Below are 24687 nucleotides of genomic sequence, written 5' to 3'. Positions count from 1 at the left end.
ATTGACATGTTGATACTGATTGGCATGTTTGTCCCACCCCTGTAAGTGACTAATCACCAATAACTCATCACATTGGCCTTATAATAATGTCAGTCATCAGTAATTACTGCAGTTGATAAAAGCAGGTTTTGAAGTTTTGGTGGTAAACAGTATTAGCAAGGACTGTAGATACTGTACCTTCATTTTGCTTAATATGCTTGGTGAAATGATATCGACACTAGCTGCTTTCTAGCTCTGCCTGTCATGACAGGTGGTGTGAATTGTGCATGAAGTCATTTTTGTGCCCTGTTCCACAACGGTTGTGAATTTCTCTACAGTGTCCGTGTGAGGAATCGGGTTAGAGAGTGAAGTGACAGGCGGCAGGTAGCTGGATCAGGATGGCGGCCGTAGTGAACTACTCTCCGCCTTGGTGGGTGAATCTGCTCCACCGGTTGCCTCATTTCAACATGGAGTTCCAGCTTGTGAGCAGTGACTTCAGACCAGAGGACTCTGAGTACCAGAAGGTAAGACAAGTACAGGGGAATAATTACATCCCACTCAGAATTCATCATCCCCTTTATCATGCAGCATCACCTTATCATCCCACCTCCTGCTACCTGCCCACACTGTAATTTCACAGCAGAGTGGCCAAGTGGTGACTGAGGCTGTCCTGCAACCACAGAGTTGTGGGTTTCCTCCCTGCATCGATCAATGCTGTGTGTATGTGTGTGTAAGAGAGAGAGAGAGATAGAGAATTGTCCTTGAATCAAGGCACTTACTCCCTACCTGCTCCATCATTGTTATGGATAAATGTAGTGCAGAAACTATTAGTCGATGAATCGATTAGTTAGGTAGTTCCCAACCTGGGGATCGAGACCCCTAATGGTCGCAATATAAAATCTGAGGAACTGCAAGATTAATAGCAAGATAAGAAAACAAAAACACAAAACATTTCTGCTACACAAACTAAATTTATTATTTTTTTTCTCAAATCTTTACTTCTTCCTTTAGAAATATTGGAGCGTTTTAACGCTTCAGGAATTATCAAAATGAGACAATCTGAGAAGGGAACATCACTCTTTGGATGAACTGCTTGCAGCTCCTAGACATATGAAATCTGTGATGAGGGGTAGTGAGTAGGCATTGTTTGCCTGGCTCTCCAAAGGTCACAAGATAAAAAGTGTGGGAACCAATGGTTTAGTCAATGGACAGAAAATTATCAACAACAATTTTGATAATCGATCAACAGTTAAGTAATTTATAAAGCCAAAATGCCAAACATTTTCTGGTTCCAGTTTCTTAAATATTAGGATTTTCAGTTTGTAAATCATTGTAAATGTAATACCCATGGGCTCTGGACTGTTGGTTGGACAAAACAAGCAATTTGAGGACACCATCTTGGGCTTTGGGAACTTGGACATTTTTCACTATTTTTGGACAATTTATTGGATTAACAATTAATTGAAAAAATAATCAGGAAGGAAGAATAATCAGAATTAGTTAAAATCATAAAACTAATTGCAGTCGTTCTGTGATAAAACACTGACTGAGTCGGCAGCGCTGTCTTAGAGAGCAGCTCTATCTCGAAGAGGGGCTTTGGCCCAGTTTTGCTGCATTTCATTTGAATCCTCAAACAAGGTGACTTTCAGGTCTCTGCACCAGAAAACACAGCTTTGCGAATCCACATAAAGCCAAGAGACAGTTTAGAATCCCACATTTCATGCGCTGCTATCACCCCTCAGTGTAGTTTGCTGACATGTACGGGGAGAGGAAGGAGGGCGTGGAAGTTCAAGTGCTGAGCGTGGGAAGGCACCCACGGCCATGAACAAGGGAGGGAGATGGGAACTGGAGAGAGAAGCAGGGAAAAAGGAGGAGGAGGAGTGAGAAAGATAAAAAGAGACTGACTGGAGGCGAGAGGAGAGAGAGAAGGCTCGATGAGCCATGGGAGGTGCTTCTAAATTGCCAAATAGCCACTTCCTGTGAGCTATTCAGTGTTTAACTAAGGACCTTTGTGTGTGTATGTGTGTGTCAATGTGTGTGACCACTGGAATTTTAAGGACCCCCTTTTTAGACTAATTACATCCTGACATATTTTAGCAGATAGGGCTGTTTCTATGTCACTGAGCATTCTGCACTATAATCATATTTTTGTTTGTACATTATCTGTATATACAGTAGCTGTGCATATAGTGCTGTATGTACAGTATATATGTCACATACAGCATATTCACTTTGTGTCAGTGCGTATTTAGCACTTAGTGTTGTTTGTGGAGGCTAGGTCACAGATCTCCCTCAGGGGTTGTGTGTGTGTGTGTGTGTGTGTGTGTGAATATAGGGGTTCTATTCAGGGTGAAATCATTAATTCTGGCTAGACGGGGGGAGGGAGGGATAGAGGGCGAGAAGAACAAGAAGAAGGAGGTTGAATTGGATAGGGGGACGGAGGGAGGGAGTGGGAAGGGGAGGGCTTTAGTCTGTTGTGAAAGAATGCTCTCTTTCTTTCTTTCTTTCAATCTTTCACTGAAGCCGTCTTTAGATTGGCTCAGTATATCTGTCTCAAAGGCTTTCATGCATCCACTCATCCAGCTGAGAAACGCACAAACACACACACACACACACACACACACACACACACACACACACACACACATATACAAACAAGGTCCTACACAGTGTCCTTTAGTGCACTGAGTCCGTCACCACAACACACACACTCTCACACACTCCCACACAATAGAGAGAGATTCTTCTGTGTAGTGTTTTTCTTTCTGATGTGATTTGGCACTGGTTCATTTGTATTCAGCTCTGAAGCTGCTCAAAACTTTCTTCTCACACAGTGTCTTTCACTCACTCACTCATATACTCTCCTATGCAGAAGTTTTTCTCTTAAATACGATAAAGAAACGTTTTAGCATTCATTCACAAGAGCAGTTGGTCTCTGATGACTTTGACTTTAATGGGGATGCTGACTCTGTGGCTTTCTGCAAGAAAACTGTTTTATTTTTTCCAGAGGAACTGAAATAGGAGCTCTTATCCTGAGGTTCTGCAAGACATTGGAATAGCTTTTGTGTGTGTGCGTTTGTCTGTTTGTATTATGGTAGAATCGCAGAGTCAGCTACCAGACACAGTTTAACAGCTGCAGAACATTACAGAGGAATCATGTGACCTGTAATAACACACACATATATTCCCAGCTGTGGAAAGTAAGTCTCTAATTGGTAATTTTAATAGTATACTGCAGTTTGCACAGTGGAAGACATTATCTCATAGCATTTTGTAAAGGATAAAAGTGGCTCAAAGACAAAAGGTGCCACTCTTGAATCTTTTTTGTGTAGTTGTCTGAATATGGACTTTGCCGTTAGTGTTTTGGTTGCTCTTTGACCCCGTAGTACAGGTGAATATTAGCAGAATGAACTCGAGGTCAGTCAGCGTCTCAGGAAAGAAGTTGAGAGGATAGTAGGAAAGGCCACACTAACACACAGGCAGAGTGCAAGGACAACTCACTCAAGTGGAAGTGATTGATCCTGTCAGCTCAAACACGCACACACATTCACAAGCGTGCACGTACACAGACTTAAATGGACAGATTGAAAATAGATCACTGTGCCTGGGTGTTTAAAATTTAGCCCCTCCTCCAGCCTGCAAGCCGATCTCCAGTAGCGTAGATGTGCGCAGACACACTTCCATCTAAGTACACACATGCACGGCCAAGCTCACCATGCTTATTAGTAGCTAATTGATCCATGCTTAATCTGCTCTGATGGTTTGTTAGCCCGACAGTTAATCTAGCGGCCATCATACGCAGTGGGAGGAGAGTGAAGTGGCTGAAGAGACCTGGTCCCCAGTCAGATTATAAGTTTAACATTAAGCCAATATTCCACACCAACAGTCAGTTGTTGTTTTATATGCACGATTAGTTGATTGTCAAGTTTTTGTGTCAATTAATCTTCAAAATCATTTGTCAAGCAAAAATGTCAGACATTCCAGCTTCTGATAAAAAAAAAGCAATTTAAGCATTTACTCGATTTACTTGAACGGTGAAAAAAATGTTTTGATCAATGGACTAAAACAGTTTTGTAGGGTTGCTACTAACGATTATTTACATTGTTGATGAATCTGCTCGTGATATTCTCGATAATCCATTTTTTTTCTCGGAAAATGTTATAAAATAGAAAAAAAAAATGTAGATTTTAATTTCCCAAAGCCAAAGTGTATGTTTGTTTTATCCGACCAAGAGTAAAAAAACCCACAAAGATATTAAGTTTAATATCATATATGACTAAAAAATGCTTGATAAGTGGCTGAAATTATTAATTAGCTGCCAGGTAGTTTTCTGTTTATTGTCTTATTGACCGACTAATTGTTTCAGCTCTACAGTTCAGTTCATAATGAAAATAATTCCTCTTTATCACTGTATCTGTGTCATCCCATTGTCATTCTTGTAGCATGATTTATGATGGATGGATGTCATGAAAACATCCATCGTTATATAGCATGAGGTTTCATTCTCATTCTGCAAAGCTTAAAGCATTTTTCTTCTAAATGGTTTAAGCCCTAATGTTGGGCTTAAAAGTACAAGAGATCAAACAATGCATTAGTGGAGCACAGTATGCCTTTACCATAGCACAACGTCTCTAGCACTAAGCCTACAGATAATAACTGGGTATAAAAAAAGCAGAGACAAGGAATCTTCAGAGCTTATCTCCCCCTCCTCTCCTATCAGGAACCTCTCCTTCATCCTCCATCATCTTCTTTAACCTGTTGGAGAAAAGAGGTCATGGAAAAAGCAATCAACTGATTTCCTCTCACTCAGCCCTGCTTTACCAACTGGTTTTCCATGAGAAAGTAATGTGGTAATGACAGAAACACATGATTGACACATACATTTGCAGGCTATTCCTTTCTGAATACTGTGAAAGTTGTAACTCAATTTTTAATGGGATGGAGCCACAATAACTTTATAATACTTAACTAAGATTGTCACCACAAGTAGTGTGAATATTTTAAGTTAATTTTAATGCTTGTAATTCATATCTCCTAGCTGTAGGCTTATAGTTAGAGACCTCAAGCAATAGAAGTACATTAATGCCTCAGCAGGGACTGAGGGTTGTGGTTTGGACTGCTGTTTGAAAATTAGCCTTATTCTCTCCCTTCAGATGTCTCATTACACCACTGCAGGTCACATCCTATTATATATCTTATTGTATCCTATCTACTGTAGTGTTGTAGTGACCCACTAGCCTGGCCAGATTGGCTGTAGCTCTTACATATTTGATACAGTGCCCTTTGCTGGCCTGGTTATACATCTGCCACTGTTCACACTTTACTTGGAAATGCTGACCTTATTTGGCTGCATTGTTTTTCAATATGAAAATAGGAAATACGAAAACAAGCTAGTGACAGCATATCAGATGGTTCTAGTGTGACTGGCTTGTCTGAACAGTTATATACAGTTGTATATAACTGTATATACAGTTATGTTTCTGTAAGTTCAGGAATTTCCTGAGAAAAACAGCATGTCAAATCAGACCACAGATTTATCTTGCGACCCCTTTTGGTAGTCTCGACCTCCAGGTTGGGAACCACTGCCCCAGAATATTATGCTTTACGTTGCCAAGATTACATCCCTGATATATTTAGAAACAAAAACATCATATTTAATGCATTTTTTAATATGATGTCAATTTTGGCACATATAGACTACAATACACATGCATATTTACAGTAGAGGTGCATGAATTGCTGCAGGGTGAGGAAATTGCTGGCTGGCAGTGAGGAAAAATTGAGATCAGCACAAAAACCAGCAGTTTAGAAGCCTGGGAAGCCAAGAAGTCTGTGAGGATCTTAGAGGTGGAGTCAGATTCTGTTATCATCCATGGAGGAGTCCCCACAATCACACTGTTGCTGTTTCTGACTGAGCAGAACGGTGGCAGAATTCCTTTGTCTACTGTAAGTAGTTTAGCAGGTGGAGATGTTGGTTTTCCAGACATGTGCCTTTGTCTCTCAATGGTCCTGCAGTACAATGACTTTTCCAGAAACCCCCAGAGGGGAAAGAAAAACATTGCAGTGTGTGTGATAAAAAAAGATTTCATCAGTTCCAGGCAAATTGCTGTAACAGCCCTCATCTCTGTCTTTATCCATTTCTCCCTTTTTAGTTCAGTCATCTTCTTTCACATCTTCTTCCTTTTCTGTCTCTAGCCTGTCTCTTTTTTTGTTCCAAATGTACCCCCCCCAGCTCCTTCTGCCTACCCCCACCACCCCTTCCTTCTTTTACACTTCAAAGCTTTTAGAGGGTGTGTGATCTGTGTGGTGGGTCTCTAGCGCACACAGCTCCCCAACAGCATCACTTCCGCTCACTCCATTGAGGTGTGTGTGTTTGATGGTGTGCAAATGTGTTTTTCATGGTATCCATCAAACGCTGATTTAACAGTCACTATTTTCTTGCCTCAAATAGTGGGAGAGAGGAACACAGTTTGTGTATCTGTGTGCGTCTGTCTCTACAGGAAAAATAAATCATGTGGTCTGTCTATGTATCTGGTTTTTGCTCATATCAGCTAATTAGCTTCCTGTATATTTAACCCACTTCCTAAATTGTCCCCTTCCCTGTGATAAGGACGACTTTCAAACACGATGCATTCTTGTACTGAATGAATAGCTCCAAGTTTGATAGAAAAAATATAACTAACTGTGTAATGAAATCAAATGTATTTTTGCCACTAATAGTTTTTTTCTCAATCCCTCTTCTCACCAGTCCATTTTGCTGCTTGGTGCTGTGGCGTTGCTGTGTCTGGGCCTGGACCTCCTCTTCCTCCTCTTCTACTCATTCTGGCTTTGCTGCCGGCGACGCAAGAGTGACGAATCCTCGCACTCCCATTCGCACTCCCAGCAGCCCAGCGCTGACTGCTGTTGCACTGCCTGGTGCGTCATCATCGCCACGCTCGTCTGCAGGTGAGAGGTTATCACCAAAGAGTAACACCTCTATACACTTAAAGTAATAAAGTCGTGTGTATTTGAAGGTGTTTAACCCCCTTATCCCCTGTGGAAAAGATTAGTTTTTATTAAGAATGCTTAAGTGAGTAAAGGTTGATATATTTAATCACGCTCCCCAATTAAAGGAATTGCCCCGTAGCCTTAAGTGGAGGCTCAAATTTTTCTCTGGGGATTGAAAGGGGAGGATTGACACTGATTTGCTGGGTCTGTATGAGCCTGTTACAGCCTGTTGCTGTATAGCTGTCCTGTACAACTGTATAGACCATATCACTAAAACTGCACAAGACCGACACGGAACATGTTTGAGTCACATAGTTGCCCATAATAACATTATGTGCACTCATGGTATTGTAAATGTCCTTGAATAGTTGTGTTTCCTTACACCTGTTTTTGTGCACATTTTAAATTTACACATCAGAAACAGCAGGAAAGGCGATTGGCTGAGGTTGAAAAGTTGGCATTTCGAAAAAGAGAAGATGTGATAAAGGCTGATGGAAACAGCCTTGATGTCATGGTACCTGCTTCTGCTTCTTCTGCAGCAGACAAAGCATTCACTTCACTGTTGCATGCTGAGTCCAGACGGGAGACATTGTTGCGTGTCACTCCCGTCTCTATCACCATAGCAGCTGATAAAAAGACTGCGTTGTAAATACCGTAAACTGCGTACTGCAGTTGTGGTGTGAATTCATAATATTTTGAATTCAGTAAAAAGGTGATATGTTCTCTCTGTGATTTTGAAGAGAAGAATGGATGATAAACAGAAATGGAGGGAGGGTAGTCTGAGGAAACAGCCAACATTTTAGATACAAGGTTTTCACTCGACAGCAGCCATATGTACTGTACATTATGACTGTAAATCTACCTAAATTCAGTCCACTCAGTCTTGTCTAAGCAAGAAAGCCCATGTGGTGTAACTGGGAGCCAGCCAGGTGGTTACACTCCTGTTTGTGTTTATCTGACTGAAGGCTGTGTGTACACTCTGAGGTCTTTCACAGAAGTGACCCAGTAGCAGGGTAGAGTGTATTTTGACCGCAGATACCGGGGCTGTGTGGACTCTGCTCTTCTTGGCACACACATGCACACACAAACATACAAACTAGTCCTCTTTCATTTACTCTCTCACCTCTTTTCTGCTTCCCCTCTTCAGACATTTTCTCCCTCTCGTCCCCTTTTCCTCATCTCTGTTAGTCCCCCTCCGTTATTTATTATTTCTCTCTGTTCGGCCCTTCTCCCTGGCCTAGAAAGGTTGCCATGGAGACAGAAGCAGATTTGATGCAGAGACGAGAAATGAATTATACAGTCAGAGGGAGCTATGTCTGTCTGTGTGTGTGTGTGTGTGTGTGTTCGCGTGACTCAGTGCTGAGAGTGTTTTTTGCAGGTTTTAATATTTTATGATTAGCTATAATATTTCTTATTGAATATTTGATATGGATCTGAGTATGTGTGTGTGCGCGTGGTGTGCTCATGTGATTCTTCGTCCACAATTTAATATGACATCATATTTTATTTTTGGCACAATGTCAGCCACATGTGGACTTCATTTGTGTGCAGGTGCAGTGTGTTTAGATAGAAGAAGCTGTGTGTTGTATTAGGTTTTTTATCATTGCGCTATATGGTGCTGAAAGGATTAGTCAATTAATGGATTAGTTAGAGAATTAATCAAAAAATTTGGATTATCAATTTATTTTTAAAGTCAGTTATTAAGAACAAATCCCAAACATTTGCTGGTTCCAGCTTCTCAAGAATAAATTCATTATCTTTGGGTTTTAGATTGTTGGCCACAAACAAGTAATTTTAAGATGTCTCTTTGTGTTGTGGGAACTTATGATGGACATTTTTCTCTATTTTCTGGCATTTTTAGGGATTCCTTTATTAATCTAAAAAATGATCGAGAGATTACTCAGTAACAAAAATAATTGGGAATACATCAATCCAACTTTTTCTCTCCCAGTACTGATTCCGATATCTCAACTCAGAGTATCTGCCAATACCAAGTAGTCATCTGATACCAGTACTCACTTTCCCCCAAATTTAAAAACTATATACCATAATCCAGTGATGCCAGTAACGATCAAAGCTACTTAATAGAGAGGTTATTACAGAATGAAAATACATTAAATGGCTATTGCTGAAAAATTGCCAGCCATACTTAGTATCAAAAATGGTGTTTCGTGACAATGTTAAGGATTATAACTTTAATGTGGATCGGTTATGAAATGGCTGATACACAACAGGGTAATTAAAGTCAGTATGTGTGCCATTACATATGAAATCAGTACATTCCTAAAAAGAATCATTAGTATGCCGCCTTAATTTTCTCACTGTAGTCAGTTTGTAGTCAGTAGTGGGATTAGGTGTCTGTATATTATCATCTGTTTACATGGAATAGCAGTCTGTGTATTCATGATGCACTGTTAGTACTAACAACTACTAAGTATGAAACAAAACATGTCATTTGGCTGTACCACTAATTGGATGCATTTATTTTGGATTCAGGAGAATCAGTTTGGTTTGGACTTGAACTCATCATGGACCCAATTTTGACTGAATACAACATATACGATCTCATCTACTGAGCTCTAGCTGAGTGCATTTTAGTGTGCCCATTTAGGTACAGCAAAGCATTTTTAGTGTTATGATGTCAGTCCATTTCAGCTGAAAATGGACTGAAGCAGAGACTAAAGCAGCGCTCTATCTCTGTGAGTTAGCATCATTCAGAACAGGTTGCTGTTTCTCAAAGGAAAAATGATGTCTTAGTATGTATGTGTGTTTTTCTATGTGGGAGCTTTTTTATCAGAGCTGCTAAGCTGGCAAATGTTTGCTGTCAATTATTTGATTTCTGAACCTTTGTCTTACTGCTCCCACTCCCCCAAAATATCTCACATTGGTTAAGCTGTTGGTTAATGAAGTCATGATGAAATCCCCTGATAGGAGCAGCAGGTGTTAAAACTCATGGAGAGATGGAGAACAGAGAAGAGGATGGATGAAGAGAATTGGAGAGAGAAAGGAGTGGGAGAGAGAACGGGTGGTAAGAGAGAAGAAGAGGATAAGTACACAGGAGTGGAGGGAGATGATTACTATTAAAACTGAGATGACATGGAGGATGGAGTAAGATGGTGGAGGCAGGGATGGGTGGGGAAATGGACAGATAAAAGAGAAGATATTCCCATTAACATACAAAGCACATTAATGTGCCTCCATGCCTGTCTTTATTCTGTTCCTGTTGTCAAGTCTGTTTCCTTCTGTATTTGTTGTTTTATCTCACATGTTCACATAAAGTCCATCATAAAGCTCTGAAACATGCACACACACACCTACACAATAACGTGTGTGTGTGTGTGTGTAAACTCGCTGTAACACGGGGCTACTCAAAATCTAATGGGCTAGAATGAATTGCCTTAACAATGGCCATAAATTTCCCTCTACAAATCTGTCTGGCATTAGTGTGCAGACAGAGACATCATCAATACAATGAGTGCAGTCATACACACATGCGCACATGCACACATACAGTTCACAAAGAGAAAGGAGGGGGCAACAAGAGCTTTACAGGGTTAGTGAGAAAATAAGAGCATAGTGGGGAGGGGCTGTGTGGGGAAAGTGGGTTAGATGTGATGAAGTAGAGAGTGTAAAGCAGATTTCTTTGGAAATGGTGGTGGTGTTGGGTGGGGGCGAGGGGTTAGTTGTGGTGTGAACATGGTTAAGGAGTAGGCTACTAGGGTTTGGAAGAAAAGGGTGTTGGGGCCGGGAACCTCAGATATTGTTGCATGTGTCATGTGTGAATGTGGATGCAGAGCTGCAGAAGGATCATATTATGTGCGGTCTGGTGACCCAATTATCGTGTAGACTCTGCATGTGTGTGTGTGTGTGTGAATCATTCCTGGTAGTTCTGTGCTTGTCAGAGGCCCGAGGGTGACACCAAAGCAAAAAACACAGAGCTCAGCATTGCCTGTTGCTGGTTAACACAGGAATTGCACTTAATAACTGTCTGCTGCAGTTCTGTTGTTTGTGTGACTGTGAGAAAAGGAGAAAGAAACTATTATTGAACTCATTCATCCATATTGATTAATTTGATGCCATCTGATGGTTGAATTAGTCATTGTGTTAACACTTGGCACTTACTGTTTTCTGCCTCCCAGCGCTGGCATTGCTGTAGGATTCTATGGAAATGGGGAGTCGAGTGATGGAGCCAATCGTTTGGCGTACTCCCTCCGTCATGCCAACCGCACTGTATCCGGGGTGGAGAAACTGGTGAGTTACCTGCTCTATTGTTACACTTTTTTCTCACAATCCAATAAAAAACAACAACAAATGTGTCTAATGGCTGTTTCTAGGTTAATTTCTCTTTCCTGTGAATGTCCAGGTGTCAGACAGCGCCTTAGCCTTAAACCAGACAGTGGAGGAGAGCTTGGTGCAGTTGGAGACAGCCTTCCAGGAGCAGACAGACTACGTGTCCATCGTCCAAAAGCTGCAGGGACAGCTGGACGAGCTGGTGAGGCTGATGGTGGATGTTCCCTTCTGGTCCAATACTGACATTTCCCTGGAGGACTTGGCCCGCAAGACGGAGGCTTTTGATTTTTACAGGTCAATACTAACAAGTAATGTTATGTGTTTTGTGATGCAAATGTATTAGCTGGATCAAACTGACAATTGATCTGTTCAGAGGTCTTGTTAAATATTAAGTTAAAACCATTAAAATCAGCCACTCTAGCAAGGCCATAAAGTTGTTAACCAACCATGGCAACAATGCTGAAACAGTAGAAAGCCCAGTGAATAAACTAATGGCCACTTTTGACCCTGGTATATGTGAAATATCTTACATGGTGTATGTTAAAGGATTCATTTGCTTGGTCTGCTTTGTGGCTGATGTGTTGAAAACTTTGTCATGGAATATACCCCATTTGTATGAAACACTGTGGTAAATATGTGTATTTACAGGTGGTTGGGGTACCTTGGCCTGCTGCTGTTTGATGTACTCATTTGTCTTCTGGTGCTCTTCGGCCTGATACGCAACTCTAGAGGCACGCTGATTGGGTACGCTGCTTCACATCATAGCCTAAAAGTTGCTCCTATTGGATGAGTCAAATCCTTTCTAGACTCTGAGTCTGTGTCTGTTAAAACTGTGTAATGCATATCATGTTGGTAAAAAGTTGACTTTAAAGATATGTAATTTTTTTGTCCTTCAGAGTGTGTCTGCTGGGAGTTTTAACTCTAATAATCAGCTGGGGGTCTCTCGGCCTGGAACTGGCTGCCGCTGCTGTAAGTGTAACCATGGCAACATCGCCGAGCTCTCTATTTCTGCAATGATGTAATCTTTTCCCACTGCTCGAGCGAGTGTGTTCAGCGTGGATGTTACTGTAGCCTGATGTGTCGTGTGCTTACCCTCTTACAGTCAGCCAGCGACTTCTGTGTTTCCCCGGATACCTACATCACCAGGGTAACCAAGGAAAACGCTGTCATCAACCAAGGTATGCAGATGGGAAAATACAGAACCAGTGAACTGGTAGCAGCCATTTTTAAATGTGCTAAAAAACAGTGTTTCCAAACCTTTAAAAACAAAGCAGTGTCTACAGGTTAAATATGTCCATTTGTTGTGAGCATTTCAACCAAAGACAAATTTTTCCTTCTCAAATTGTTTTATTTTAATTAATTAAATTTATTGAGGACTGAGGAGGTGAAACAATCCAGTATTTAATAAGAAGAAAGCAAAGATTCTGTGCACCTTTTCCATTTCACCACTGCATAGATTTATGACAACTGGGGGGGACTTAGCCTCTCCACTGCTGTAGAAAGACAGTATTAATTATAATGCTAGAAATGAAAGAAGTAAGGAATAAGACATGATTGGTCAATGGACTGCTCATAGGCAGATACTGTAGGTTGACAAATAAGCAGAAACATCTTGAATAAACTCTAGTTTCCACACTGACAGTTGAATCTCACCCTGACATGTTGCTTCTATTTTAAGAAACAAGTATGTGCGTTTGTGTGTGTGTGTGTGTGTGTGTATGAGTGTGTATCCAAGGGGATTGTGTTTGAATGACACTCTGGTATCTAAAAGCTCTTACTCTCTCTCTGCTGACTGCAATGCATCAGCAATCCTGCACCCTCTCCGCTCGCTCTCCCTCCTTCAGAGCACATTTTTGCTTTTTCACTTAGGATCATTATCTGATTTGTTCACTCTCTTCATCCTTTTATATCCCTCTTTACCTCTCAATTGCTCCCTTTCTTCCTCTCCCTCCCTCACTTCCCTCTTTGCACTCATCTAATGAGTTCTGTTGTCTGTCAGTTGTTTCTGCTCTGTAGAGCACAGATGTTACCACTGTAACACACACATACACAGACACACACACGCACACACACACACACACACACACACACACACACACACACACACACACACACACACACACAATATTATGCTGTAATACTGCTCCATGCCTCCATAGAGAGATACTGGGCTTAGAAAGTCTTTATACATACATACTTTCATTAAACTGTGTATTTTAAATGTATGTAATATTATTCTATTGATATGTAATTATTGGTACATTCCCAGATATCCTGCAGTATTACCTGAGGTGCAGCTCTGGCCAAATTAACCCCTTCCAGCAGGTAACGTCATCCTCTTGCTGGAGTTATTCTTTAGCTTTTTGCTTTTTATAGAATACATTTCTCTTTGGGTCCTTCATTTCAGGTGATTTACCTGTTTAAACCTGTAAAGCAATTAAATAACCAAAAGATGTATTTGTGTGTGTGTTTTTTTTTTTGTTTGTGTCGCTTGTGTCTCTCTGTATGTTTTGTAGAGGCTGTCAGGGAGTCACAAAGCATTGGTGGAGATGCAGGATGATGTGGCAGAGCTACTGAGATCAGCAACACGTGATTATGCCAACACCAAGGTTTGTGTGCTTGTGTGCGCAATGATCTGTAGGTCTTTATTTTCACGCATGAGTGGATTTACATTAGTGGGAGCGTGATGAAAGTGGCAGCTACAAAAGTGGAAGCACACACGTTTATCTGGTGTGTGTGGATGTACATGAAGCCGGATGTCTGTTTTGAACATGCATGTGTAACCTTTGCATTGTGTGTGCAGGGGAGTCTCGAGCAAATCCAGTCTGTGCTGAATTCCACTGAGGTTGGTCTTCACCAGCTGACTGCTCTGGTCGACTGTCGCAGCCTACACATGGTGAGTCACTTTGTTTGTTGTGTTAAAGGAGAAAGGTCCTCAAATCCAAGACTTTCTGAACAACTAACTCCTCTTCTCTCCTCTTTATCTCCATGTAGGACTACGTTCAAGCTTTGACTGGGCTGTGTTATGACGGGGTGGAGGGTCTCATCTACCTGGTTCTCTTCTCCTTTGTCACTGCTCTGATGTTCTCCTCCATTGTGTGCAGTGTGCCACATACCTGGCCTGGCAAGAGGTAACACACACACACACACACACACACACACACACACACACACACGCACTGAGTCTCTCTCACAAACACACACAAGACTTGCACAAGCCTTTACATACCTACATCTATCTCTTTAGTTAATCTGTACACTAACAGCTAACATGTTACTAGTTCTAACTTCTTAATTGTCTAACTAAATTCATCTTATGACCTGAACAGTGGAAAGACCCATAAAGAATCTACTCGGTGCCCATGCATGTCATTCTTTAAGTGTATTTGCCTCCTGAGCTGTTGTATCCTACGTCTTCCTGCCTGTCTTTGCATCCATCCAGTTTTCTCTGCAAGTTTTGTTTATTTTATTGTTTGCCGTTAGCACTGCCAGTCTGGCTGATTGTTTGTTGTTTGTTTCTATGTTTGTACATGTCTCTCATTTTCTTTTCTCCACTGTGGACTTGGAGCACCAGTTTAGTGTTAGATTGTGTATCACCATGTTTTTTTTCTGTGCCCCACTTCCTCCTTCTGTTCCGTCCCTTCCTCCTCTCTCCCTGTCCTGATTTGGAAATGCTTTGGGCTTCAGCGAATGATGGTGGATATTGAGGAAATTAAACGACCCTATGGTCCAATAAACAAATGTACAAATAAATAATTCTTTGGTAAAATCAGTGCAAAGAGCTCTAGACTATACATGCAGTGACGGGTTTCACTCTGGTGAACGATTTGAATTATGAAAAACAACTGTGCCATAATAGTGGTGTTTTACGCTTATTTGTTGGGTGTGAATTACCAGCAATGCTAATATATGGCCCAGCAGGTATTAAGCAATAATCCATTATGTCCCTGAATTTAGCAAGAATAACTGCTCATGGGGTTGATTCCATATTAGACTGACTGTGCTGCAACTGCTGAGTCTGTTTGATGGGCACAGCTTAGCTCTTTTTTGGTTGCCTGAATGAAACACCTCCATCTGGTGGCCAGTCAGTGCAGTAACTTCTTTTGTGCCTTTTGTCTCTGTTAACGTAGGGTCCTGCTTCATCCAGCTCCCTCCCTCTTTACTTCTTTGAAACATTACGAGCTTGAAGGGACTTTGTTAGTATCTGGACAGCTGTTATAGACATGCCAAAATCAACAAAGAAGAAAGAAAATATAGGGTCTACATATGCACATGTAGATGTATTTTGTGGTTGACCCATACATTGTAGAAGCACTGTAGCCAGAAATCCAACTTCCAAATCAGCACATATCTTATTTGATGCCTCATTCTGTTACTTTGCTGGCCGTTTTACATTTTTGACCATTTTATGTCTGAAAATGGTTTGCCCAAACCAGCCATATTATCTCTTTTTTTCCTGATGTTTTTGCTTTAAGTTTCATGGAGCACTCAGTGATGCATGAAGTACTTTAAAGAAAATTAAATTGAAATTGAATTCTGTTTGGACAATTTGAAATGGACAGTAATTATCAGGAGCAAATCCTCTGTGTCAATAGAGGATGGCTGCATGAAGAAAATGACTGCATGTTTCTACGTATTAAGAGAACTTTGAGAATATTGAAGAGTCTACTATCTTCATACAGTTTAATATTATGTAACCACACACAGCAACAAAAACAGCTTCATGGGTCCACTCTGGGCTGTGTAGTGATAGAGACCCCACTGTACTTGTAGTGGTACTTTGTAGATGAATGCTGCCCATGTTCCTTTTCTTCTTGTTCAGCTGCTTTGGGGCTGAAGGCATGGCCTTACCCAGTCTTTTGTATCAGGGGACTCCAAATAGTTCACCTTCCCCTCACCTAACCTCCTCTTCAACCACTTGTTTACACTCTGTTGTCTCTCTCGGATCTCCCTCCCCTCTACCTTTTCCCCTCCTATTCATCATGCCCTCTCGTGCCCTGATCTTACTCTGACCAATTGAAGGACGGAGGAGGAAGACGGAGAGGACGAGTCGGGTGCCTCACGGGGCGGTGTGCACGATAACCTGTACCGCGTTCACATGCCCAGTCTCTACAGCTGTGGCTCCAGCTACGGTAGCGAAGCTAGCCTGCCCGCTACAGCCCACACTGTCAGCAATGCCCCCGTCACTGAATACATGTGAGTTAGCACCCACCGCTAGCTAGAGGCTAGCAGGATCAATACACTGTCTGCCATAGGTAGTTAATGCTTGCCCCCCGTGACCCAGACTAGCAGCATAGCAATCCTCACTGCTTGCGATACGATAAGTTAGAATAGCTAGTTTTTTGCTATGTATGGCTCGCATGTCCTTTGTGTCACACTGTCAGCAATATTTGTCACTCAGTGAGTTAGAACCCTCCACTAGCTTTCCCTTTGATGCTGATAGAAAAATTGCTGCCTGCTGTATCAGCCAGCCTGCCTGTTTCAGTCCACAAAAACCCTATTAAAAGAGAATTCAGGTTTGCACTTGCTATAGTTTAAGTTAATAATTTCACCCTGCTTGCTACATGTTACAGTTTGCCACAGGACTGCTTTCTCTGAATACAACAAAAAATACAGAAGAGAAATAAGCATATATATATTTAATCTGCCACCACTTGCTACTATTTTAGCTGTGAGCTAATCAAGTACTATATGGTGTTTGCTGCTAAGGAAAGAACTGTAACTCTGCAGCAAGAAATAAGAAAATATACAGTACCAGTATTCTGAAAGTCATGTGGCATTTTGAGCTTTTTGGACCATTAAAGGACCACGTTTTTCATGTTTTGGGCCATTAACAAACCCTGTATGCTCAACAATACTGATGACTATATTCCAAAGCATACAGTAGGGTTTTAGAGTGATCTATTACCTTCCACGAAAAGACTTGACACTTGACACCTGAGATGCAGGTTTGTCATATTTGCTTTTTAGTTAAAGTTAAGCTGTCATTGCATAATTATACAGTTGTAAGCATATATTGTTCCTTGTCATGCTTGTGGAATCTGACATTCAAGAACAAGAGTCAGCTGCCAGCAGCAAGACTGCCAGGTGCCAATGGAACGGATTCACAATAATAATTTACAGTACACCTGTACTTTGGAAAATGGTGTGGCAGAAATGTAAACTATACATTTATAGTTAATGGACCAAAGCATATAAAACTACTTCTACTACTACTATTTGTCCTTTAAGTATAAATTTATTACATTTTATTTTAAACTGAAACAGAGCTTGAAATACTGAACAATGATTAATCTGTGTTGTTTATATCAAGCTACCTGGGTAAAAGGTATTGATTTAATTTCCTTGCGGGAACTATGGCATTCTCCCATACATATCGTATCTCTTTGCATTAATACTGTAAGTTGAACCATGTTCCTTCAGTTTTTTCAGACATTTATTATATATACCTACGGTTTGTAGGTGTCTGACTGTTAACATCAGTGATCAGTTGCAGATAAAATACCAGCAATCAAGGAAATAGCTCTTATTTGGCTTCCTATTAAATTGTACTCGCAAAGGACATTTGAAGCTTAATGAACAAATATTTTATGTTTAAGTCTTCGTTTTTAATCCTTTAATAGTCGAAATGTTGCTTTACAAATTACCAATATATACTTTTGAAAATATGTGCCAGTTTCCTAATAAAAGTAATATTTTACTGAGCCAGTGTCCCATTGTGCGACTAAATGTTTGTCTTTTATGCATAGTTAAGAAAGAATGTTAACTATGTTGGACCGTGGCAGAGGTGTCTAACCCCTGACCATATGGTACCATCACCTTAAGACCCTGACTTGGAACTGTTACTGAGGCCATTTGTCAGAGAGTCATTAAGTCGTAATCATGAGCAGACCACAGATTAAAAACAGATCAACAGCTCAATAACTGAGCACCAGTGGCGGGGTGACCACATGCAGTAACCTCTTATTCTATAATGCAGGAGCCAGAACGCAAACTTTCAGAACCCTCGGTGTGAGAACACCCCCCTGATTGGCAGGGAGTCCCCTCCACCCTCTGTAAGTGCACACTTTCTAGAACACACTCTCCCTCCACTATCTTCCAATACCCACAGTGCAGCTGGGAAATATTCAAAACTGCAGAACCCACAGAGATGGCATTTTATAATTTCAGAATGTAATGAAGGAAGCATGGTGTTGATAAATGTACTTGTATCTTATATCTGATGTTTTTATTGCATGCTAGTGTGGATATTGGAAGGTAGTCCCCTATCCCTACACCAAGTGTACTCTGTGCTCAAACTAGACCGTGACCATGGATCGCTTTTATGAAGGTCATTTTGGCAGCCTGGGATAACTGGAAGTTTGAAAAGAAGCCTGTTGTTAGTAGGATTTGCACTTGCATCAAAAAGAGAGGCTTGTCTCTTTTGATAAGTGTAATTGTTGGGTCATGTTAGACACAAAGTTGTCCTCTATTTCTGATGTAAAAAGTCTGGTTGGTTTCACTGTGGCTGTCAGTGCCATGTGAGGAGAACTTGTAGACCACGTAACAACAGATAACCAGCTCAGAGACATCACTGAGAGAACCTCTTGGATTTTTTTAATATTTAGAAACTGTAGTGCATCAAGCTTTTTCTTCAATACCAAAAGACATAATTCTGCCTGTCTTGTTTTAACTATTTGCCACAAACAGGTTGACTATTCTGGCTTTGACATGGTGCTGCTGGGCCTGTAGTTGTGGATGTTGTTCCATGCAGTATCAACTGTATACATTTGGGGCTACAATGCCATGGACTGACAAAATTGAATCAGCAAATCTAGCATTATTACTTCTGAACACCTTTTAGGATACATTCTTTGCTCCATGTCACCTGGCTATACCCTGTAGTGAAGCTGAAATATTTTGACACTTCTGCCCCTGAGTAAACTCGAGCCCAAACCTCTAAAGTTCCTGCTCCCCCCTGTTCCCACAGTGTGTCTATGTGTGCATTTTCTTGTCGAGGTGTTTTTGTCCACTGTTTCTGTGCCCCCTCACCCTTCACCATTAAACAGTCACAGGAGCACATGTTTCCCACCTCCACTGTTGAACTGTAGCAGCTACCAAAATGGCCACGATTCATCATTCTTAGGCAGGGCTGTCGACCGGGCCGCCGTCCTGTGCCAGAGTGCTCACCTGTCATCAGTGTCTGCAGTGATGTGGAAACCAGAGACCTCTGACAGTAACTAGCTAGCTGCTCACAAGAGACCACTAACTCATACCAGGCTAACCTACTACATCAGAACTAGAGCACTAACTACAAACCACTGACAAAATGGACCACATCTGCTAATTTACAATAACATCATCCAGACCTAATCAGCTGTTATATAATGAATGACTGTTGTAATCAAACCCCCGGCTGTCCAAATGACTGGTCAAAGTATTTCTGCTGTACCTGTGTGTTTGTTTGCCTCACACGTCATCACCCTATCTATCTATCTATCTATCTATCTATCTATCTATCTATCTATCTATCTATCTATCTATCTATCTATCTATCTATCTATCTATCTATCTATCTATCTATCTATCTATCTATCTATCTATCTATCTATCTATCTATCACTTAGAACCAGTCACATTTCCTGATCTAATGTAAATTATTTAACTATGAGACTGTTTCTACATTACTCCTTTTATTCTTCAATGTAAATAAGGCTTGATCATAATCCATACACGTTTTCCTCTTCGTGTCTTGTTGTCTTTTATTTCCTGTTTCTATCTTCCCTCCTGCTTCTAATTGTTTCCCACTTAAATTTCCCCCTCTGGTTGTCTTTTTTCCCAACATATTTCCCTCTGTCACCCACCACTCTTCACTCTTTCTCTACACCCCTTCCTCCACCCCTTTTGTCCTCACTGTCCTCAATCTCTTCAGTACACCTCCAGCATGAGAGCAAAGTACCTGGCCACCAACCGACCGGACCAGAACCGACGCTCCGTTCCCAACGACCAACTGGACCCGGCTAGCCGGCCTCACCCCACTGCCCGACCACAATCCTCAGTCCACTAGAGACCAGATCCGCACCAGTCCACTGCCTGAATCCAGTTCTCACAGCCAATAACAAAATCCAACTCAGCGCTCACTAGAGCTCAACCAGAGATGAGCGTTTAAAGCACCAACAGGACCCCAAGGTCCACTGAATTTCACCAACACTGACCGGTTCACCAGAAGCAACACAGCAAGCCAGAACCTTTACTTCTCACCCACAATTATCCAAAAATTAAAAAGCCGAAGCCCATCTTAGAAAATCACAATTTCTACTCCTCTTAGTGGACACACACCCCGAGCTGCTCGTTCCACCACTGCTGTGATGGATCAGCCCACATACCCACAATGCATCGCAGTTAAAGCGCCTTGGCTCCTCTGCAGTTTCTTCTTCTACTTTTCAATTCTCTCCTCCTCCACTCGGATCTGTGTACTGCCCTCCAGTGGAGACAGCTACGCCACTCCCACCACTCAATCCCCTGACATTTTTAGTCAGACCACACACTCACACACAGACAAGTGCACACACACACACACACACACACACTGTACAGAGCTGTAAATAGTAAACATATGCTTTACTCTTCATGAAAAGTAGACTGTTGAATCATTACTGGTAATGTGGTGTGCTGCGTGTTTATCATGAAATTCTTTGCTGTATCTGTCATACAAACACACACACAAATAGGCGGACACATCTGTATAAATAATAAGCCAGTGAATCAGAAAGCCATGTTTAGATAGACACTTTAGATAACAGTACCAACACATCCACATTCTCTTTAGCTTAACATCCTCTAACTAAGACTTGAATCGAGAGCTTGAAAAGTGTGTCCATGTATCTCTACAGTACACATGTCGATTAATGCATTTTGAATATGAGCCAGGAATCCTGTTGTGGAATAACTGTGTAGAATTTTGGGAATTGGAGCGAGAGACAAGGGACATAAGAAGGCTCAACCTGTGCCAAAAAACTCTGAATAATGAGGGATGCCTGATTCTGTCCTCTTATACTGCCTCCAGATGTCTCAAAAAAGGGAAAAAACCTCACGTGGAATGTTTTCCTTCCTGTAAATAATAAAGGAATGGAAGAGACACTTGAAAAAAGGAAAATGATGGACAGAAATGGAATAAGACTCACTGAAAATTGTGACTACACATTTGCCAGGTGCTATATAAGCCAGTCAAGGTCCCAGAAGACTATCAGGACTGAGAGGGGACAGAAATGTTTTTTGTCACTTTAATGTTTTGTTTTATTTTCATTCAGGGATGTGATCAGGAATATAAAAAGCAGTAAAAATAAAACCGCTTGCCATCATTACTGAATGGAAGTTGTGTCCCTAAACCTGAAAAAAATAATGTCCCTGATAAATAATGTTAATAATGTTGACATGTAAGTGTTTCAAAATTAAGGAAAGTGGGTGTTTTTTTTGTTTTCTAATAAGCTGAAATTCGGGATGTGATACTGTGACCAACTATAGTATTCTGTTTCTTCTTCTATACTGTTCTTTATTCCTGTGCTTTTATTTTGCTAACTGGTGACCTTGTTAGACCTTTAGCCACCAGTAGTGAGTCTTTTTTGTTTCTTTTTTTTACCCACAAGCACAAATTCTCTTCAAGGTGACTTTGCGAGATGGAGAAGTAAAACACACTGCCTGGGACACTGCCAGTGGTTTTTCCTTCTAAAACTCTCTGTACAGTGTATAAAAACTGTATTCGTGAATTTGTGTGTGTGACATCACTGCAGCGTGATTGGCTATTGCTCTGTCTCAGTGTTACTGTGTGTAAGTACAGTGATCAGTGTGTCTGACTGGCAGCAAGCAAGGGCCAGCCTATCTAGCCTGAGTCATTTCTACACAGACGCCACGCATGCCCTCATACACAGACATTGAAACACACACAGATACACATACACACACATACATGCTGTACAGACATCCGCATTTAATACACACACCACAGTTTCTTATAAAACACGTCTTTCCCTACTTTTGCCCTGTTTACATTCACTTCTAGAGCTGTAGTAACTACACGCCCTCCCACGGCTGTGACATCACACACTGATAACCATTTGCATTATGGGTAATGTAGTAGGTAGAAATTGCATTTCAGAGAAACCTGGAATCTAGTAATTAGCTGAGTGAGCAGAGCCCTAACATTCAAACACCACCATTCCTGTACAGCATTTTAATATGTTATTATTAATCAATGACCACTTCTCGTATTAGCGAGACAATCTTACATGTGTGATTTTACTAGAAAGAAAATGTCCATGTTATGGTAACAATGCTACCTATGGTCTAGTACTTTACAGTGTTTTCTGCACCATCGATGCAAACAATGTTAAGATCTGTGGGACTATAGTCACTGATTAATGGCCTTTCATAATGTTTTTAAACTCTTACAACACTCTTCATATCACAACATGTTTTTTTATTTTTCTCTGTCTTGTAAAAATCAAACTTTAAAGATAAAATAATAGCTAGCTGTTTTGTAGGAGAATAAAGGCAAGAGCAGCGTTTTTCCTCTCTTATTAATGGTGAATGACTCTGTCTTGCAATGTTTTAATAAAACTTCCAGTGTAGTCTGCACACCTGACTTAAAGTTGTAATTGAATTCCTGTGCAATGCTTTCTGGGATTTAACCAATCTGATACGGTATGTCTTGATGGACAAAAAGATCCATGCTCATGTTTAAGAGTCAGTAATGTTTGTGTGTATGTGTGGTATTTACAGGACTTCAAATACACCTTTGTCCAGTTGTGACAGACAAACAATGTTTTCTATGGCTGTTTTTATTTTCTGATGGTTTAACTAAGATATTAATGATGTACATGTCAAAACTGTGGTAATGATATCATTCAGCCTGGAATAAATGTTTTAAAAAAAGAAATTAAAGCAACTTTAACGTACTGATCAAGACTGTGGGTTCTTTTTAATGTGAATGAACGAACAGAGAGGTGTCCGTTTCGTGTTTGCCGTGTAGGTTTTTATAGCCACTAAACATACTTTCCTTAATGTGATTTATTATCAACTATATATAGTTTAAATATATATAGTTTAAATATTTGTGTATATATATATATATATATATATATATATATATATATATATATATACACACACAGTGATTTATGATTGATGGTGATGAAATGAGAGAAATATCTCCATTAATCTCGACTCATCCTGACATTATTGACAGTATTTCACAATGATGAGTGCATTTAATGTGATGTTAGGGTTCCATTTATTTTACTGCAGTTGTTGGATGTAAGTATCATGTTGGGAAATCAGAATGATGTTTTATTTATCAATGTATTGTTTTCTTTGAAAAAATAAATGAATTATCAATTAGCCCAATTCAATTCATTTTGGACTCCTGAACTCAGAAACATTAGTCCCCAGCCTCTGTCCTGTGATTCACATTAATACTGTATTCAGTTTTAAAGTATGAAAGCACAGAGACAAATGGTCTTAGTCAAAAAAAGATGTTCAGCTACTGCAACTCTTCAGATTCTGAGATGGTTTTCTTGTGCACCATGAGTCAGCATACAAAGCTTTTCACAGGGATAATCATGCCTGTCATGTTATTTCTGGTGGTGGTAACCTACTTTTGATATACAGAAACAACATTAGGAAAAAGAGGGCAATATATACATATAGGCAATGTATGATCTACAGTTAGAGGACTACTTTGACCAAGTTAATCTAGAATTGTGCTGACCTGTTGTTAACAGTGAAAAATAAGACAAATGGAAATATGGAAAATTAAGCACATGTATTTTAGATGTGATCAAATATGTCAAATACCTTTGTTTGAACAAGTATTAACATAGGGTTTTGAGTCTATCAACAGTTAAATATACAGCTAAATATAGATATGGCTCAGGACAAGCAGCAGTGAGCCTTAACAAAACTATTTTTGTACTCTTTGTACTAACACATGCTGCCAGCAGGTGTCATAGTCCACTCAGAAGCATGTTAAACCTCAGAATAATTTCACAAATTCTCTACTGTGTATCACTGTTTGTGTAAGTGCTCCCCATGGTCCACACAATGCGACATCTCTGAATTCACAGTGGGAGAGAGGCCATGGCACGCACCCACACACACAGCCCTGTGGCACTGTTCTAGTGGGGACCTGTCATTGAGATAATGCATTCCCAGCCCCTTACCTTAACCATCACAACTAAGTGCCTAACCCCAACCCTTACCCTAACCTAATTCTAACCCTAGCCCTAAAACCTAGTCTTAACCCTCAAACAGCCCTTTCAACTTGCCCACAAAGCTATCGGGACCCCACAAGTATAGTGGGCTCCCGGTTTTTGGGACAATCATTAACATAATGCTTTAACTAGCCCCTTACCCTAACCACCACAACTAAATGCCTAACCTTAACCCTTACCCTAA

General features: G+C 40.7%; 1 protein-coding gene across 1 annotated transcript in view; it reads left to right on the top strand.

The window, feature by feature from the left end:
* The window catches only part of LOC122873399 (protein tweety homolog 3-like), a 24698-nt gene extending 1509 nt beyond the window's left edge, over window positions 1–23189 (top strand). The window contains exons 2-15 of the mRNA XM_044190050.1: window positions 318–503; window positions 6728–6924; window positions 11106–11217; window positions 11330–11550; window positions 11905–12000; window positions 12153–12225; window positions 12359–12434; window positions 13526–13581; window positions 13773–13865; window positions 14060–14152; window positions 14251–14387; window positions 16279–16452; window positions 18236–18311; window positions 20168–23189. Coding sequence (XP_044045985.1) covers window positions 378–503; window positions 6728–6924; window positions 11106–11217; window positions 11330–11550; window positions 11905–12000; window positions 12153–12225; window positions 12359–12434; window positions 13526–13581; window positions 13773–13865; window positions 14060–14152; window positions 14251–14387; window positions 16279–16452; window positions 18236–18311; window positions 20168–20302 — 1665 coding nt within the window. The 5' untranslated portion in view covers window positions 318–377 and the 3' untranslated portion in view covers window positions 20303–23189. The remainder of the gene's footprint in view (window positions 1–317; window positions 504–6727; window positions 6925–11105; window positions 11218–11329; window positions 11551–11904; window positions 12001–12152; window positions 12226–12358; window positions 12435–13525; window positions 13582–13772; window positions 13866–14059; window positions 14153–14250; window positions 14388–16278; window positions 16453–18235; window positions 18312–20167) is intronic.
* The last annotated feature ends 1498 nt before the right edge of the window (window positions 23190–24687 follow it).

Source organism: Siniperca chuatsi, linkage group LG3 (assembly GCF_020085105.1).
Source record: "Siniperca chuatsi isolate FFG_IHB_CAS linkage group LG3, ASM2008510v1, whole genome shotgun sequence".
NCBI lineage: Eukaryota > Metazoa > Chordata > Actinopteri > Centrarchiformes > Sinipercidae > Siniperca > Siniperca chuatsi.
This window is presented reverse-complemented; position numbering and strand designations above follow the sequence as displayed.